Below are 20,540 nucleotides of genomic sequence, written 5' to 3'. Positions count from 1 at the left end.
CCATCCTGTTAAGATTTTTAATGCTGGCATCTAGATTTGACTACCTAGAAATACTGTTATTAGAATTTTAGAATGAAGTGCACAAAAAGTAGTAGGAAAAAATTTAAAATTAAGTCTGTTGAAAGAAATAACTGAATTTATCAACTTAAGTAGTGAAGTGGCAAAATTTTGGTATTTTCAAGTCGTGTGCATCAAGTTCACTGATTTTTTTCAACCACTGTTTGTTTTTTGTAGGGATTTAAGCAAAAATCTATAGTGGATCAGATATAATACCAATATTTTCTGAACAGTGAGGAGTTGATTTTATTTAATTGGCACCCAAATGCAAGATGGGCATTATTATGGTATTTATACTGAGTTACAAATGACTAGTGAGTTGAATATTCATCTCAAATCCTATATATTCATGCTCTATAATAAGTGAAATGGGTCCTCTTAATTGTTGTTCAGTTCGTTTTATGATGATTTGACTCAGTTAGCTCAGTTTGCTCAAAGTGGAAAATTAACTTGCTTATTCCTGATTTGATAATTAGCTCTTCAAAATGGTCATTCTTAAAATGATTGTCTTTCTTCCAAAATACAAATTTTAAGAAAGTAAGGTGTAATGACAATCTGGTTCATAGAACTACCAGGAGGATTTTGAACACTTTAACTGAAAGATTATTTTTATTATTTGAATTGGTGACAAGAAATGCAGACTGAAGATTAACAAAGTTAAAACAATTAGAAAGTTAAAACAATTTTTGTTTCATAATTTTAAACATGAAATGGTTTGTTAGAAATGGCCTAAATAGGTGATTTAAGAAAGAACTAAATAACTGTTTATACAATGCCATTCAAAAACCTCAAAATTCCCAGAAGCACTTCATTGAAGTGTTTTCACTGTTACAATGTTGGACAATTAGGCAGAAATAAGTGGGAAGAGGTAGGCAGAGAAATGGGTTAGAATTGGATAGTTAGAGTTTAAATGCTGGCAAAGGTACTATTTGGCTAAATGGCAGCCTTCTGTGCAAGCAGCATCTTTGTACAAGGATATAAAAATATAATGATGGCTACACTTTTTTCAGTAGTTTCTATAAAGCCATTAAATTAAGAACTTTCTATCTTATAAGCACATTAATAAGCACATTATCTTTTGTATCATCCTTCAAAATGAAAAGTGATAAATATACTTGGGCTACTGTCAGTGAGCCTATTTTGCTCAACACTGCTGATTTCATAAGCTGCCATCGCAGTGATAACCTCAGACCAGGAATGCCTCTGCCTCAAGTTCCAGACTTCGCTGTTGCCAGGTAACAGAAGGCTATCTTTACTTCACCTTTTTTCTTGCATACTGCCCCACCTTTCAGTTTGTTCAGTGCTGCTCCTGACTGCACTGTATTCCCTGTTTGTTCAGTTCATCTTCCCTTGTTTAATTTCCTAGTTGACTATTGTATGGTACGTAATACATGATAATGCTACACCGTCAACTAATAATATTTTTGAAGCAGTACATGTGTTAAGAGCCCATTGGCGCTCTTTGGAGAGGTAACGGGCGGCACAGTAGCACAGTGGTTAGCACTGCTGCTTCACAGCTCCAGGGTCCCGGGTTCGATTCCCGGCTCGGGTCACTGTCTGTGTGGAGTTTGCACATTCTCCTCGTGTCTGCGTGGGTTTACTCCGGGTGCTCCGGTTTCCTCCCACAGTCCAAAGATGTGCGGGTTAGGTTGATTGGCCAGGTTGAAAATTGCCCCTTAGAGTCCTAGGATGCGTGGGTTAGAGGGATTAGCGGGTAAATATGTGCGGGTAGGGCCTGGGTGGGATTGTGGTCGGTGCAGACTCGATGGGCCGAATGGCCTCCTTCTGCACTGTAGGGTTTCTATGATTTCTATGTAACAAAATTTATAACTGAGTCTTGGCTGAAAGTGACAATTGGATCATGTTAAAAGCCTCATTGAATTTTAAGACTCATTGAATTAATTGGAAGTTAGCTGCTTGCATTGAGAATGATTTTGCCGCTGGTTAAAAGGCAGGATGAGAAAGGGCCAAAAACTGGTAAGTTATTCTGGGTCTATTTTACATTATTCACAAACAAGAAACAAACTAATTTTAAAAAGAGATATAACTTGCTAATGTGCAGCTTTTTATTTGGTGAAAGATTGTTTAACAACAACTTGTATTTATATATGTACCTTTTTAATGTATTAAAATATCCCAAAATGCTTTGCAAGAGGCATGAGGCAAAGGAACATTGAGCTAGCGAAGAAGGCACGGATGGTCAAAATGGATCAAAGTGGGATTTAAGGAGGTGTCAAAAGATGTTAATAGGTTTAGTGGATTAGGACAGAGGTGATTGCAAGAATGAGTTTTTTTTGGCTGTGACTCTCTTGAAGTATGAACAAATAAATTTCTGAGCATTTATGGTTGCTTCAACTCCCGCAGGAGATTAATTATTTCTTAGAGAGAATTCATGGTTTTGTCAATTTCACCCAGCCTTTTTAAAAGGAATGGGTCAAGCAGCCTATTACAATTTCATGCTTACCTTCCATTCCTTCAAGCTGGACTTAGATATGGCAATTTCTTGTTCTCTGCTCCCCCCACCCCCCATCCCTTTGCATAGGAGTATTGATATATTTGAGGTTTTGTTATTGGATGAGAGTAGAAAATCTTGTTTAGAACTGGTCCCTGAGCAGCAATGAATCCTAACTACTAAAATAGGATTTAAATATACTGACCTAAAGAAGTTAGAATTTTAATTGTAGGTTGTTGTGATGCTGCTAACCACTTCAATAGTTTACAGAACTAAATGGAAGCAGGATTTAGGTCTTGTGGACAGAATTAACTCGTATACAATGGGAGAGATGGGAAGGAAGGAAACTAGAGCTGCAAAGGCTTGGGGAGGGTTTGGTGCAGTGGGAAAGCGGAAGGATGGGACAGCACTTGAATAGATTAAGAAAAGTAAAAATTAAGGGGGCAGAAAGAGAAGTTAAAAGTGCAGAGCATCTGGCCTAGTAGTACTTGATATGATCCTGCCAAATTTGACAGGTATTTGGTAGCTTTAAAGTCTGTATGCATTTTACTTGTATTGTAGCCAACTCCTAGTCTATCTGAGAAAATTATTCTCTGCCAGATGGCGGCTTGAAGTAATATGAATGATTTCATCAACTGCTCAGGCAGCCTGCTTTGGTGCTGCTTTCCACCAAGCTGTTGTGAAAGTGTAGAGCCATTTTCACAAATTTGGTATTGTTCTGTTTTGTTGTTGAGGTTGACTGAGGAAGACATTGGGCCTTGGGAACTGCCACCTTCGAGGAAAGAAACAAATCACCTGCTTAAGGAACTTTCGACCAGCCAACACTTCAAATCTGCTCTTGACTTATCATTATTGAATCATTTAAGAATATAGGTGTGGCCTTGTGTAGTACTGTAGGAGACTTTCATCTCATTAGCCTGCAAGGTTTATCTTCATGATGGTCATGAATGATCTTCGCCTTTGACACTGACGGTAATCTTGTTTCAAGTCAGCAAGACTTAACTAAAAGGAAATAGATAATCTTAACATTTTAGAGATAGTGAGGAGAAGGAAATAGCTTCAACATTGGTGAATTTTGCACATTTCAGTAATTCATGAATAACATCAGGCGTATATTTCAAATCTTAACCGTGTTTATTTTAGGCACATTATGGCCATGTAAGGCCATCATTTATGTAATTGCATAGTCTGGATCCATTTCTGCTCTTAAACCTGTTGGAGCTATAGATTTAAAATTAAAAGGCTTTTTAAAAATACATTATTGAACTTTTAAGTAAATAGCAAACATTGCTTGTCTGTGTAATATCGCTTATTCGAGTTGAGAAAATACTTCGATTTGATTTATACAAGTTTGCTCATTTAATGAATTATACAAGATTTAGTTGCTACTCATTGACATGTTTGAAGATTCTGCTTCAAAGGAATAAATCCATTTAAAAATAAAATTTAAAAGAGGAAATCGGTTCTCATCTTTGTCCGCAATGAGTAATCATTTCAATTTCATTGTTCTTGTGAATGAATTGCTGCTGATATGAGTGCTTATTTTTGAATGATTTGTTCAGAAGTTTTTTGCTCAAACTTTGGGCATGGCAGGGGAGAAAACTGCACTGGGAATTAATAATGTTAATTTAAATTTCTGATATCATATGTCGTGAGATGCATGTTTTTCATTAGTCCTGATTCAACTATGAATCTCAAACCCTTGGGTCACAGTTATCCATTGCCAGAATTGTTTGAATCTTTCTATGGGACAGTTGCAACATAACCATTACTATATGGTATTTTCTAAGTTTTAAAAATCTGAACACGTGTCCATCGATTTAATATATTTTCTTCAGATCTATGACATGATCAGTTTCCATTGTGTTAAAGGTGTACTGTAGATGGCCATTACTGTGTTTTTTCTCGTAATTTTTCTCTAATGCTGAAAGAGGTAGGACTTCACTTCAACTATTTCTTTCTCTAAATATTAAAAAGCAACTTTAGACTTTTTAAACTTTAAGTCTTCCCATAGCCACTTGGTTCTGCTCCACAAAAATCATTGTATATGCTCAGTAATTTTAAACCAGATTTGATCAAATTTGCTATGGACAATGCTATGATTAATGTCCTGGCATGTGGCTGATGTAAATCGGTTAAAATTTGGCATTTCCAACATGTGCTACTTGATTTTTATAAGCACCAAGTTTTTCTCTTTAAATTGGACGAATCATCTAAAAAATTATTTTCTCCTGAATCAGTCACAAGCTGGAAAAATTACGTTTTCAAAAACAAAACATCTGTGATTTGACTGAAAATGGATTTTCAGGTGGAGGAAGATTTAACTCTAATTGTGATGCTAAATTGGAGCGCATATTGTATGTGTCTTCAGCATAATATAAGAATAATGTATTAATGTAGGACCGTAGAGATGATGCTTCAAAACTGGGAGAATTGACACACTTGTACTGCTCCCAAATAAGCCCCAAAGTGGATCCTTTTGATCTTCAGCTGAATGCCCCATTAGTGAGAGTGTAGTAATTTGTTTCACTAACAGGTCAGAATCAGATTCTTTCCTTGGCCTATCAGCCTGTACAAATTCTTCTGCACTACATATTTTCTAAAGTAAGGAGTTTAGGTTAAATATTTGAAGTCATTCTACTTATTTTTTTTCTTTTTCCTCTCCTGAAGATTCAGAATGGGAAGAGATATATGGTATGTGTATATTTATGGTCTGTTTGCCCATTGCCTTGATTTTTGTGTTTGCTGTTTGTGTGAAGATGGTGGTTTTATAGTTTTTTTGCCCCCAGTGCATTCACTTTCTGTTGCATGTTTTATGGCATTCAAAACAGTATGCGAAGTACAGTACAATTCTAAATTCAAGATGTATGAGAAATGAGTCACTAGTAGCATGTGCTTTTATAGCCAAGCAATTTTCAAGTTTGAGGTAATATCTCTGTCATTTTAATATGGAAGTAAATTCCTTCATTTTATATTCCCCTCGTAGTTTTCAACTTTGATCACAATAAATATCTGGTCAGTGGCAGAATTCTTTTGACTTCCTGGATGAATGATTTGAGACAATATTCAAGGAGGTTCTATGACATTGCATAATACACACTGTTTTGCTGTACCATGATGTTCAGAAGCATCTGAATTGATATAAAATGCATGTTACTTTCTTTTAGTTGAACAGCAAGCAAGATAATCTGTTTGCTTAATGCAATTATCTTAAAGCCATGCTTTTAGAGAAAAATACTCCAGTATTGGAGTTTAAGGTTTTACCATGTGCCGCATGTTTTGACTCGATTTTTAGAAAATAGAATTTTTCAATGGCTTGTGCTGCAGATATTTTTGATCTGAGCTCTAGCTTGTTAGGTGGCATTATAAACGCTTATGGCATTTCAAAATGTAACTTTCTTGGAGTGCAAGTGTTTGAATTGTTCCTGTGGCATGGTGGGTTGGGTATAAGCTATGCTGTTCTGAACATGCCTCTATGGTAGGACTATACATCACTGAAGCATGTCTTTTGAACACAAAAACGAATGCAAATGTCTATGGTTTTATTTTAATTTCATTATTTTAGTTTCCTCCTTGTCTGCTCCCTTCTACTTATTCATTTTTTTTCCCTTTCATAATATTTGGCATTCTTGTTGGTTTTTCTCAGTGTAGTTTATATTGCTAGCTTTGGCGCACCATGAGTAAATCTAGGTGGTACCTTTTTTAATTGAAGTGAAAACATTCATTTTTCTTCCACTGATCAGATGCAATTTAACATTGCTTATTCAGTTCTTTCTTGAGTTTGTGAAGTATAGGAGCTTCAAATCCTTGGTGGTTATCAGTTGTGATTCAGTTGGAATAATTTGATTTGACTTATTATTGTCACATGTATTAACATACAGTGAAAAGTATTGTTTGTTGTGTGCTGCACAGACAAAGCATACCTTTCATGGAGAAGGAAACAGGAGAGTGCAGAATGTAGCGTTACAGTCACAGCTAGGGTGTAGAGAAAGATCAACTTAATGCAAGGTAAGTCCATTCAAAAGTCTGACAGCAGCAGGGAAGAAGCTGTTCTTGAGTCGGTTAGTACGTGACCTCAGACTTTTGTATCTTCTTCCCGACGGAAGAAGGTGGGAGAGAATGTCCAGGGTGCTTGGGGTCCTTAATTATGCTGGCTGCTTTGCTGAGGCAGCGGGAAGTGTAGACAGAGTCAATGGATGGGAGGCTGGTTTGCGTGATGGATTGGGCTACATTCACGACCTTTTGTAGTTCCTTGCAGACCACAGTGAGCTTTATCCACCAAAGCTGATGCATTGTCATCAGGCTTGAGATTTCTGGATAATTTGAATCAAATGTTATTTCAGATGGGAGATGCAGATGCAAAATTGTAACTCTATGGCTGGAAAATTATTGCAGTAGTCATTAAATGTTGATATAGAAGAAATGGCATTCCAAAATTTTTTGATCAGAAGCCATCAAGAAGTGTGGTGTGGAGCACTAGACTTTTTGGGAGGCACTGTTGAACTGCTTTAATACCTGTTGTACACTGCCTGTAGAATGGTTTCCTTTTCGGTATCTATTTCAAGTCATAAAGGTCTACAGCACAGAAAATGCCTTCAGCCCATTGCGCCTGAACCATTCAAAAACAACCACCTAATTATTCTAATCCCATTTTCCAATGCTTGGCCCATTGCCTTTTAGGACTTGGCATCGCGAGTGTACATCTAAATACTATTTGAATGTTATGAAGGTCTCTGCTTCACGACTTTCTCAGGCAGAGAGTTCCAGACTCCCACCATCCTCTCAGTTTTTCCTCAAATCCCCTCTAAACCTCCTAACCCTTTCCTTAAATCTGTGCCCCTGGTCAATGATCCCTCCACCAAGGGGAAATGTTTCTGCCTGTCTATCTATGGCCCTCATAATTTTATACATCTCAATCATGTCCCTCCTCAATCTCCTCTGCTCCAAGGAAAACAACCCAAGTCTATCCAATCTCTCTTCATTACTAAAGCCCTCCAGCCAGGCAACATCCTGCACTCTTTCGAGTGTTATTACATTCCTCCTATAATGTGGATTCCAGAAATGCACAGAATACTCTCGCTGTGGCCTAACCAATGTTTTATACAGTTCCAGCATAACCACCCTACTCTCAAACTCTCTGCCTCTGCTAATAAAGGCAAATATACCATATACATTCTTACCCACTTTATCCACCTTTCCTGCTACCTTAAGGGACCGATGTACATGTACACCAAGGTCCCTCTGATCCTGGGTGCTTCCGAGGTTCCTTCCATTCATGTATTTCCTTGTCTTGTTTGCCCTGCCCAAGTGCATCACCTCACACTTATCTGGATTGAATTTCATTTGCCACTGATCAGTCCATCAATATCCTACTGTAATCAAAGACTATCCTCCTTGCTACTTAGCACCCTACCAATTTTTATGTTATCCACGAACTTACTGATCAACCCTCCTACGTTCAAGACTAAATCATTTGTGTAAACCACAAATAGCAAGGGTCCCAACACTGATCCCTGTGTGACCCCACTGGACACAGGCTTCCAGTCACAAAAACACTCCTCAATCGTCACCCTCTGCTTCCTGCCACTCAGCCAATTCTGGATCCAGTTTGTCAAATTTCCTTAAGAGCTCTGCCAATTCCTATTTAGAAATTGTCGAAGTTATTTCTTTGACAAACTAACTTTTTCATTTTTTCTAAAATCCATATAAAGCTCTGGTTAAATACTGTTAAGAGACCAGTGCGTACCTATCGGTCCCAAAAGTGCAATGTAAACTTGAGTCCTGCATTGCATTTTTCTTTAAAATGTGGCTTGACAAAAGTATGTTTGTTGTGGTGCGCAGTGTTTGTTGTCATTGTTGGTGAGGGTTGGTCCTTTGGGGATCCATTTCATCACCCCTTCCCCTCCCCCTATATTTTTTCCTCAGGTTAAAGACTGGGCTATTAAGAGACTGCAGTTTCATGAAAGCTTGCAGTAAGGACCTTTTACACCAGTTCTTCTACATTGTGAATCTAAATTAACCTACAAAGGATCAATAGATGGAAGTGCCCTGTGAAAACAGAACCTCAACATTTGTTAACTGTAAATAAAGCTTGTGTGTAGTTATATTTATTTTAAGATTTTATTAGCTGGCATCCATAGATCCAAATTGCTGTTTGGTTTAACCTTCAATTTTATTCTTGTTCACATTTTCGAAAAATTGATTGGGAAAGAGAAAAGAAAAATTGAAGCAATAATATAAGTTAATGATGATAAAACCTATTTTAGTCACACTAAAACTTTCCCCCTCAAATATTACTCGGGGAACAGTCCCTAAGTAACGTGGTGTCAAATCATCTACAGTTTTCTCACGTTTGTTAATTTAATTCATGTTGATTCATAACCTTAAGTCGCTTTCTTTCTTGACATTATAACAGTGCCTATACTCAATAGTTTTAGTTTTGACATTCTTTGGGGTGTCTCAAAGACAGGAAAGATGTGTGCTCTGTTTTTATTTCTTTCTGCATTGTAACAAATGTGGTTGTGGAGTCATTTATGACACTGGAGAAGGCTATTCGGCCCCATCAAGTTTTCGGCCATCTCTTCATGAAGCAATCCAGCCAGTTCCATTTCCTAGCTGTATCCCCTTGGTCTACAAGTTTATTTCCTTCAAGCAACCACCCAATTTAGTTTTGAAATCATTGATCATTTCTGCTCCCATTACCCTGTGAGCATTGAATTCCAAGTCTTTGTCATTTGCCATTAAAAAGAAGCTCTTCCTTACATTTCCTCTACCTCACTTGCCCAAAACCTTAAATCTGTGTCTCCTCGCCCTTGTCAGCGAACAGGAACAACTTTACGTTGTCCACCATAACCAAGCACCTCTATCAAATGTCCCTCAATCTCCTGCTCCAAAGTGAATAATCCTAGCTTCTCCAGCCTACCCTTGTACTTAAAATTCCCTGTCCCTGGAACCATTCTGGTAACTCTCCTCTGCTCTTTCAAAGATTCTCCTATCCTTTCTAAAATGTGTTGACCAGCACTGGATGACTCTAGTTGTGGCTTAACTAGAGCTTTATAAAGGTTTGGCATAACTTCCCTGCTTTTGTACTCTGCCTCTATGTATGAAGCCCATGATCCCATGTGCTTTACTAACCACTCTCTCAATATGTCCTGCTGCCTTCAAAGGTCTATGTACGTACATTGAGGTTCCTCTGTACCTGTGTACAGTCTTCAGAACAGTCATTAAATCCGCATTTCAAACACAATTTTGTGAGAAATTAACCCTGTAGAATTTTGAATTTAGAGACATAGAGCTCAAATTGTACAGAAGTTGGGAATAAAGGTAGTGAAGAGTTTGGCCAGTGAGTACTGCATGCAGTTTTGAACTCCCCCATTATAAGAAGGGTGTTAGTCAAAATGTGTCTAATGTAGATCTGCCAAGATAATGTTAACAATGGGTAAACTATTGTTATGAACAGAGATCTTGCATACCAGGATTATTTCCACAATAGCAGAGAAAGTTGATTATAGTTAATAGACATTTTTAAAATTGATACATTTTGCTGAAAGTGTTGTTTGATTCTTGAGTCATTGTGAAAGGGTTATTGATTTTGTAAGATAAGCTGACTTGATAATGAGCAAGGAACAAATGATATGCTGGTCATAAGGTTACTGGCTGTGACAAAACAAAATTTCATTTTTGGCTTAGTTTCTCCCAGATACCTAGTTTTGTGCACTTAACAATATGGTGGTACTACATTACAAAACATAGAATTATTTCTCTGTGGCAGCGAGACTTTTGTCTGCACACTTCTGCCAGTGCTATGGAACGGTGTCTCTACCACAGGATGGCAGAGGAGTAGATCTGTAGTCAGATACTGAATAGGTGTGAAAAAAGCAGGGGAGTAATGGGGATAACGGCCACTATGCTTCAGGTGCTCATGGGATGAATACACTGAACCACCGTCATAGCATACACTAGACGCATCACCAAATGAATACCACCAGTGTTTGGTGTCATTTAAAATGGTAATGTAAATAAACATAACTTGTTTTAGCTCAAGCATATTCCTTCTCATTTCTATTAATTGAGGTTAATTTTGTCTTGTAGCTAAAATGTCAATAATTAAAGTATTTCAGATCTAGAGACGGTCCACCCATTTGTGGTGAGAAGGAAGTAGAGATTTTTTTGTCTTGGTTGTAATAATATCTAAGGACATTGTTGTGCCTGGTTTGTTTGGAATCAAGAAAGGTTGAGGAGAATGGAGGGATTTTTTGTTATTCCTGTGGCTGAAGCTCTGCTGGGATTCCTTGCAGCGAATTGTCAATTAGAAGCAGTCTTAAATCTTTTTTTCCACTGTGTTCCAAAGCTGACAATGAAACTCTGAATCTTCACTTTTCTCAGCAACTTCACTCTAGATCTGAAAATCCTTTGCCTTGTGGTTACAGGATTTGCTTGGTTGAAGTTCAAATTTTTCAAGATGTCATTTTTGATGGTGCTTTAGCTGGAAACCCCAGTCGTCTTGCAACTGCTTAAAACACTCCATTTTCCTGAATAGTGTGTTATACAAATCCAATAAGTTCTGTGTTGTACTTGAGTATATTCATTTTCCATCTGAGGTAGCAATGGTGGTCATGGAGCTAAGACTGAGTTTTGATAAATTGCAAGGACCCCTTTCAATATTTGTTCCCCCCCCATGGGCATGACAGAATCTTCTATTTTGGGGTCAGATTGCTGCCGCAAACACAGCCTGTAAACAAAGGTGGGTCTTCACTTTTTCAGGGCAATCCAGCAGTTTCAAATCCCCCCTCCCACCCCACCTACTGTCTCTTCCACACAAATGTTCACTGAGTCACACAAAATCTGAGGGGTCACATGGAGGTTGGGGGAGGGTGGGGGGGAAGGGAGGGAAGCTGTAGCAGCCCTTGTCCTCTCAACATAAGTGGGGTCTGCAGGGAACATGTTAGTACATAGTAGTGCTGCAAAACGAATCTTTGTAATTCTTGAAATGTTACTAAGTTACGATACGGATGCTTTAAACATACAATGACTAAATTACAATACTGCTTTTATACTGAGTAAAACTAAATTTAACTAATAATTTTACTCAATGGCTTACTCTACCCTGAGTTCTAGAATTGTTTTGGAGTCCATTGTCATTTATGTCAAGAAACTCTGGATTTGAAGCATTGGATAGGAATTGATGTTCAGCTGCTTTGAGAATGTTATTTTTGTTACTGAGATAATCTACTTGTTAAAAGCAGAATGTTGCTGCATATTTTGCCAAATTAATTCCAGCCCAAGAACAGCATCAATTGACTTATTTATGGTAATTGTGTTTAGATAATATAATTGAAAGTTGTATTGTCAATGATCCATCTGGTAGAACAAAAGAGAATGAATAAAAAGTAATGTATGTGCCCATAAAGATGTAATTGGAAATGAATTTATTGATATCTCAACCTCTTCATATTTTATTTTTTGTCCTTTCCTAGTTCAGTAAACTTTGATTGCTGCATACCCCCTCCCCATTCCTTTTGTGTTAAGTGTTAAATGTAAGACGTTATGTTGTGAATGGTGGTTTTCACCAACACTGGTGCATTCAATTCATGGTTGGTGCACATAATTCATTGTAGCAGTCTTAAATTGTTTTGCGGCTGAGTTTTATTAGACATCATAGCACTAATCAAAAGTTTTGCTTCAGTTCTGATGGTGTTAATTTTAAGATTGCACTGCAATTTGAATTCTGTGACTATAACTGGTGTAACTAATGTGTCATGCAAACCATCGTCATTGTAGCTTCGGACTGCCCAGTTGCAAATTGATCTCTTGACATTATAGTGTGGCATAATGCAGTTTGTATGTACGTTATAAAGTTTAAAGGGATTACCATTTATATAGACGATCTGGAGGAGGGGACTGAGTGTAGGGTAACAAAGTTTGCAGACGACACCAAGATAAGTGGAAAAGTGAATCGTGTGGAGGGCGTAGAAGGTCTGCAGAGAGATTTGGACAGGTTGAGTGAGTGGGCAAGGATCTGGCAGATGGAGTATAACGTTAACAAATGCGAGGTTATTCACTTTGGAAGAAATAATAGCAAATTGGATTATCTAAATGGAAAGAAATTACAACATGCTGCTGTGCAGAGGGACCTGGGGGTCCTTGTGCATGAGACGCAAAAACCCAGTCTGCAGGTGCAACAGGTGATCAAGAAGGCAAATGGGATGTTGGCCTATATCGCAAGGGGGATAGAATATAAAAGCAGAGATGTCTTGCTGCATCTGTACAGGGCATTGGTGAGGCCGCAGCTGGAATACTGTGTGCAGTATTGGTCCCCTTATTTGCGGAAGGATATATTGGCCTTGGAGGGAGTGCAGAGAAGGTTCACCAGGTTGATACCAGAGATGAGGGGTGTTGATTATGAGGAGAGACTGAGCAGATTGGGTTTGTATTCGTTGGAATTTAGAAGGCTGAGGGGGGATCTTATAGAGACCTATAAGATAATGAAGGGGCTGGATAGGGTAGAGATGGAGAGATTCTTTCCACTTAGAAAGGAAACTAGAACTAGAGGGCACAGCCTCAAAATAAAGGGGGGTCAGTTTAGGACAGAGTTGAGGAGGAACTTCTTCTCTCAGAGGGTGGTGAATCTCTGGAATTCTCTGCCCACTGAAGTGGTGGAGGCTACCTCGTTGAATATGTTTAAATCACAGATAGATGGATTCCTGATCGGTAAGGGAATTAGGGGTTATAGGGATCAGGCAGGTAAGTGGAACGGATCCACTTCAGATCAGCCATGATCTTATTGAATGGCGGGGCAGGCTCGAGGGGCTAGATGGCCTGCTCCTGCTCCTATTTCTTATGTTCTTATGTGCAATCTAATTCTGACTGTGATGATCATGACTTGAATGAACCTTGACCTTTCGTGATCATTTTTGATATTTTGTAATTACCTGGCTTGTTGATGTGTTGCTGAATAAATCGATTCGGATAAGAATGCATGCTTTCAATTGTAGAAGCTTCTTGTGCTCAAAATGTTCTTTTATGATATGAGTGAAAATTCTAAGTCCTGTATATGCCACTTATAACTTGTTATAAATTATCTTCAAGCTCCCAAATGCATGCTCCTCATCTGCACAACTGAATCCATAGAATAGAATCCCTTCAGTACAGGAGGCCATTCGGCCCATCGAGTCTGCATCAACTACAATCCCACCCAAGGCCTATTCCCACGCGCCCACATATTTCCCTGTTAATCCCCTGACACTAAGGGGCAATTTAGCATGACCAATCAAGCTAACCAACACATCTTTGGACTGTGGGAGGAAACTGCAGCACCCGGAGGGGAAACACGCAGACATTGGGAAAATGTGCAAACTCCACAGACAGTGACCCAAGGCCGGAATTGAACCGGGTCCCTGGTTCTAAGAGGTAGCAGTGTTAACCACTGCTGCCTATGGGTAAAATATTTTTTGGATGTTCTGGAAGAAATCTACAACAGAAGGTTCATGCAACACATGCAGACTTGTTCATTTACAGAGACTTGAGTGGAAAGTAGTAAAGTCTGAAGTCAGTATCTCCTCTGAGCTGCTCATGCCTGGAAGAAAAAAGGGGAATTGATGCTTTCCCCCTCTGACCAAAGATGTTACAGGTTAATGAGATTTACAAACAGTTACGATTTTTGTAAGGACTGATGAGTTTTAAAAGGAAGAAATTCGAACTTCCGGTTGATAACGGAAAGGATAATGCACTATTTTACATTTTAAGACTTTTACTGTAGCAAACAGACTAAAAGCACTAAACACTATTGTTTTAGGCAGCTTGTACTTTAAACTAAAGAACAGAACTTTTCCATTTACTTTCAACGCAATCGAAAACCACTTTGCAGGTAGACTGTGTGCACTGTCCCTTCAGTAATCATTCGATTTTCCTGGACAGAGTCCAATGTGATTCATAACTTCTTTAAGCTTTACTTCTGTTCCTTTTCCGGTCTGGTAACTTTTAACCCCAGAACTATCTTTTCATCGTATGGGGTTTGCCTGGTGATTCTCTCTAGCTCAAACAAGGCAAATCTACTAGCCTCACTTTTTAATTTATGACTTGATATTCTCAGTGCAAGCACAAGTTCCCACCTGCATTCCTGTACTGTGAACCAGATACTTGCAGCCTCTAGTTGCTTGCTGTTTCAGATCCTGGCAGACTAACTTGTCTGAAAGTCTCGGATATATTAATAACTCTTTGATTTGAATTATTATTGTCACACGTATTGGTATACAATGAAAAGTATTGTTTCCTGCACTATACAGACAAAGCATACTGTCCATAAAGAAAGAAAGGAGTGCAGAATGTAGTGTTACAGTCATAGCTATTCTCTCAATTCCATTTTCTTGCTCCTGCCTCCACACCCCCAAAAAAATCTGGCTTGGAGAATGGATTACACCTGAGCATCTAGAAGTTCTTAATAGAATGTTGTACATCGTTGACTGGGTTATCTGTTACCCAAAACTCTGTCTTGGTAGCATGTTAGGCATGGCTTGGTAGCACTTTTGCCCGTGAGTAGCCAGCAGGCTACTTCAGAACACTCCAGGGATGGAGCATAATCTAGGCTGACACCTCAGTGGAGTACTGAGGGAGTGCAGCACTGTTGGAGATGACATATTTCAGATGAGCATTTAAAACTCTTTCATTTGTCAGATGAAGGACAGGAAACTCTTTTGACCAGTATTTATCCTTGAAATAAGGTAAGTAAAACAGATTTTCTGGTCAGATTCTCATGATTTACTGTACAATTTGGCTGCTGCTTTTCCTGTTTTACAACAGTGTGCGTGAACGTTTTTTGGTGGCTGTAAAGTGCTTTGAGGTGTCCTGGTGCTGTGAAAGAATTTTGTTCTTTGTACACTTACTCATTTAATATTCTTTCACGGGTGTGGGAGTTGCTGGCTAGGCCAGCATTTATTTCCCATACCTAATAAGCCTTAAGACTGGTGAGCTATCTTTTTAAACTGTTGCAGACCAAGTGGTGTAGATATACCCACCACGCTGTTGGGAAGGAAGTTCCAGGATTTTGATCCAGCAACAGTGAAAGAACGACAATATAGTTCCAAGTCGGGATGATGTGTGACTTGGTGGAGAATTTGCAGGTGAAGCTGTTCCCACACAGCTACTGCTCTAGTTCTTCTGGATGCTAGTGGTCATGGGTTTGAAAGGTGCAGCCAAAGGAGCCTTGGGGTTGAGTTTCTTTTTTTATTAGTGTCACAAGTAGGCTTACATTAATATTGCAATGAAGTTACTGTGAAAATCCCCCAGTCCCCACTCTCTGGCGCCTGTTTGGATACACTGAGGGAGAATTTAGCATGGCCACTGGACTAACCAAACACGCCTTTCGGACTGTGGGAGGAAACTGGTGGAAACTGACGCAGACATGAGGAAACGTGCAGGCTCTGCACAGTGACCCAAGCCTGGAATTGAACCTGAATCCCTGGCACTGTGAGGCAGTGTGGTAACCACTGTGCCACCGTGCCACCGTGCCACTTTCCTTGCAATATTTCCCAAATGACAACTTGTATGATGTTCTGGCATTATAAAAAGACAGACATGTTTTGTTTTACATGGATGTCCAGCCATTTCATATTTATTACTTGTGGTAGAAAGGTTGCTGTTCTGCATAATTAGACTTGTATAGTTACTCAGGTGCTTAGTTAATTTGTCAGTGACTCCAGGCAATAGCTGTGGTGTCTTGCCTCTTTGCCATCTACGTGGCTCAAAAAAAGGTCCTCTTGTTCATTTGTTTGAGTTTTGTTGGGGATATTAATTTGCCTAGTCTGTTTACTTGAGTATGTGTTTCAAGAATGCTTTTGATACCATTGAGCCACTTTTGGTCCAGAGGTTTTGTTCTCTTGGCAGTACCTGTCTTCAAAGATTTTTTTAAAGATAACAAAACTGTTACTCTACATTTTTAAGCTTTTACACTCCTTACCAATGTCTGGCAATTGCCATGCTCAACCAGCTTGTGTGTTAGCTGATCGTCACATAATTTACAAAATTTTAATATGCAGCTTGCAGACAAATATTTAAATTAGAGGAGATAATGGATGATAGACATGATTAGCCTACAATCATGCCTGTCAAGTTTCCATACCGTCTCCCTGCTCTAAGCCTTGTAGAGTAAACATTTTCTTGGAAGGAATGGGGAAGTATTTGATTGGAATTGATCTAACTTGGCACAGTCACCTGATATTTTGGGATAAGTTAGTTATTAAGGATAGAATAATATATCTATACTATTCAGGTCAAACTTGTGAACTCTGCAAAGCATTTCCGTGCCAGCCCTGAAGTCCCATTTTCTGTGATTGCTGTGAAAGCTAGTCCCACTGCAACGCATCCTTTAAATGTTCCTAATCTCTCCAAGTACATGTCCACAAGACACATCTCTAGCCTCCTTGATCCCCTTCCCATTCGAATCCTATGCAACTTTATCTTCTGGCTTGTTTGCTAACTTATATTGTCAGTGCCTCCCTCTTTGCCTTTAAAACCATTCATTATACCTCCTTTTCAAAGTTTAAAAAAAACTTGCTTGCCACCTGTTGGCAATCTCTAATCTTCCTTTCTTCTCTAAAATCTTTGAATATGTTGTTACTTTTCAACTTTGTGTCCATCTCCCCATAACACTATCTGATTCTTTTCAACGGAGTTTCAGCCTTTACACTACCAAAGTAATCCTAATCATCAACAATATCCACTGTGGCTGTAATTGAGGTAGATGATCTTTCTTTGTCTTAGACTTTGAGATGATGTTTCATATGGTTGACTACCTCATTCTCTTATGCTTTTCTCTATTCCAGTTCCATGGAATGACCTCACCTGCTTTTAATCCTATTTAAATGTACCTAGAACTTTTTGTAATTCCTGGAACATGGATGTCACTGGCTGGCTTGGCAATGAATTCTCTCCTCCCCCTAAATCTCACATCACTTCTGTAGTTTCCAAAGTCCTTTCCTTTACAACCCCTGACTCTTCTTGCCTATATCCTGCCCCTGGGCACTACCATTTGTAGATGTGGTGCAGCTTATACACGTATGCAATTGGCACCCAGCTCTAATAGTCCTCGGCTTCTTGATCCCCCTCTGCTGTCAATTAGTCCAACATTTGGTGTTAGATGAGGCTTTTACTTTGGAGTTCAACAGAATACTGTCTTTATAACCTTCTGGATTCCTGTATCCTCCAAGACACCTTCTCTGACTCCTTAGGCATCACATTGTCCCTTCATGTGTCAGCAGCAGAGCTTTGTTTCCATGCACTTGGAATTTCTTGCCAAATTTCTGCTTCTCCACCCTTCTCCTCTTTACCCCCAAACCACATCTTGCTGTCCAATTTCTCAATGAATTGTGTGGTCTTGCAGTTGCGAAATTTCTTGATACCAAAGGTACTACACGAGGCTGCTTGCCCACCATGTCTATTGTGTTAAATACACTTGCTGTTTATGGAAGAGCTTCAGGTGATTTATGATGCCTTCAACGTGGAAGTCTGGCATGTAGCCATGTAAAACAGTATTACGTAAGCCCATTTGGCTTCATAATTTTGGATTTCCATACATGAATATCATAGAGAAATATTAGATGTTTTTAAAATGAGCAGTGTAGATGTAAGTAGATTAAAAGCGAGAGCACCAAGTGAAGTTAATGGTTAACAAAATTGAAGCATTTTCCCACCAAGAATTAAAAACATTTGAATGAATTGAGTATTGATGTATTTAGTGAACTGATTTCCCTCATACAATTTTATACATTCCTGTAGTATGGAGTGGTGGTGATTAAGGGAAACAATGGAGAGAATATGAATATATGCCATGAGCATCCTGGTTATGTGTAAAATGTAGTAATTGCTGTATTATTATTTTCAGTTCTCAAATCCGACATAAATTGTCTGAAAGTCAGCTGCATTTATATTTTTAGTCAGATTAGTTGCCAGAAGGTTATAAAAGATAAGTTTTAGTTGTGTGGCTCTGTCGGTGTTTGAGGGTTTTAGCAGTAATCAGTCAAAATTACGTTTGTGAAAAGCAAATTTTGAAATGTGGAAGTAATTTACTCTTTCTTGTTCGGTGCAAATTTTACAGGGTGACTGGTAGTGTTGACTTGCATTCAGAAGCGATACATTTCGCACCTACCCTTAGTTCAGCTGTTATCTTGACTTTTACTAGTTGCTGAAGTGAAACTACTAAGGTTTAGAGAAACAAATGTTACAAGACATTAACCAAAGGCTTTGGTAGGAAACCACATGCTCTTGCAACTGGGGTTTAGTTGTTGCCACGAACTCTAAACATTTGATGCGGTTAAATTCTATCATCTGGTAGGTGTTCATTGCTAGGCACTTGTCTGAATGCCATCCAGGCTGTGATGCATGTGGGGACCGACTGCTTCATTATCTGAGAAATTGCAGTTGAAACTGAACATAGAAATCATCAGGTAACATCCCCACTTCTGACCTTATGCTGGAGGAAAAGTCGATGATAAGCAGATAAAGATGGTTGGGCCTAGAACATTCTTCTGAGGAACTCCTGCAACAATGTACTGGGGCTGCGCTGATTGACCTGGAATGTGAAAAATAAGCTTCGATGGCTATGACACCAGTCTGGAGAGTTATTCCCTGATTCCTAGCGACTTCAATTTTACAAGGACTCCATGATACCGCGCTTTATCAAACGGTGCCTTAATGTTGGGGGCAGTCACTCTTATCTAGACTCTGGAATTCAGCCCGTTTGTCAATGTTTGGGTCAGGCTGGGACAAAGTGATCCTGGTGAAAACCACGTTGCATTTTGATGCGGAAGTCATTGCTGATGTAAATGCCACTTGATTGCACTGTTGCTTCCAACTCTTGCTGATTGAGAGTAGACTGGGTGATAATTGGCCAGATTGAGTTTATCCTTTTTGTGGAAAGGACACAGCTAAGCAACTTTCCATTTTCTTGGGTAGATATCAATGTCAATAGACTGGAAAGCTTGACTCGACATGCGGCTAATTCTGCAGAACAAGTCTCCAGTGTTCTAGCCAGGATGTTGTCATGGCACGTAGCCTTTGCTATATTCGTTGTACTCAGCCATTTTTGATATCATGTAGACTAATTGAATTGACCGAAGGCTACTTTTCTGATAATGTGGATCTCTGGAGTTGGCAGAGCTGGATCATCTACTCAAGATTCTTTGCTCAAGGTGGTTGCAAACACTTCAGTCTTTTGTACTCAAATGCTGAGTTTTGCTGTCATTGGAGAAGAGGATGTTCATGGAGTTTCTTCCTCCCATTGTTTATTTGATCACTCCCACTCGGTGGACATGTGATGGGCTTTACTTGGCTCAGCCAATAGCATATTCCTTCTGCTGTGAAGCCTTGTTTCAGCAGGTTGGCATCTCTTGGGTATGCTTGGTGCTGCTCCTGACATGGTTTTCCATACTCATTGAACCAGGGTCAGTTACCTGGCTTGGTGGACGGAAGGATATGCAAGGTCATCTACCCAGCAACGTGGAAAATTGGTGTCTCATGGCCTGTACAAAAAAGGACAAATCCAACCTGATCAATTACCACATTATCAGCCTACTCTCAATAATCAGTAACATGATGGAAGGGGTCATCAACACTGCTATCAAACGGAGGTTGCTCAACAATAACCTGCTCACTGATGCTCAGTTTGGATTTTGCCAGGGCCACTTGGCTCCTAACCTCATTACAGCCATGGCTCAAACACGGGCAAAAGAGCTGCACCCCAGAGGTGAGAGGGGACATCAAGAAGCCCTAGTAAAACTGGGGTCAATGGAACTTGGGATGGGTATAGAGAACTCTCCACTGGTTGGAGTCATACCAAGCACTGCAGGAGTTCCTCAACATCTTCAGTTGCTTTATCAATGACCCTCCTTCCAGCATAAGGTCAGGAGTGGAAACGTTTGTCTCTGGTTGCACAATGTTCAGTAAGAAGTCTCACAACACCAGGTTAAAGTCCAACAGGTTTATTTGGTAGCAAATTTGCTACCAAATAAACCTGTTGGACTTTAACCTGGTGTTGAGA

At 39.3% G+C, this 20,540-nt stretch overlaps 1 protein-coding gene across 18 annotated transcripts in view; it reads left to right on the top strand.

The window, feature by feature from the left end:
• ankhd1 (ankyrin repeat and KH domain containing 1) overlaps window positions 1–20,540 on the top strand; it is a 180,094-nt gene that overhangs the window by 61,759 nt on the left and 97,795 nt on the right. For 13 of the 18 annotated variants that reach the window (XM_078230997.1, XM_078230996.1, XM_078230986.1 and 10 more), the window contains exon 3: window positions 5,180–5,203. The exons of the other annotated variants lie outside the window; for them this stretch is intronic. In XM_078230997.1, coding sequence (XP_078087123.1) covers window positions 5,180–5,203 — 24 coding nt within the window. The remainder of the gene's footprint in view (window positions 1–5,179; window positions 5,204–20,540) is intronic. 18 annotated transcript variants of the gene reach the window in all.

The sequence above is a fragment of the Mustelus asterias genome, chromosome 16, assembly GCF_964213995.1.
Source record: "Mustelus asterias chromosome 16, sMusAst1.hap1.1, whole genome shotgun sequence".
NCBI lineage: Eukaryota > Metazoa > Chordata > Chondrichthyes > Carcharhiniformes > Triakidae > Mustelus > Mustelus asterias.
This window is presented reverse-complemented; position numbering and strand designations above follow the sequence as displayed.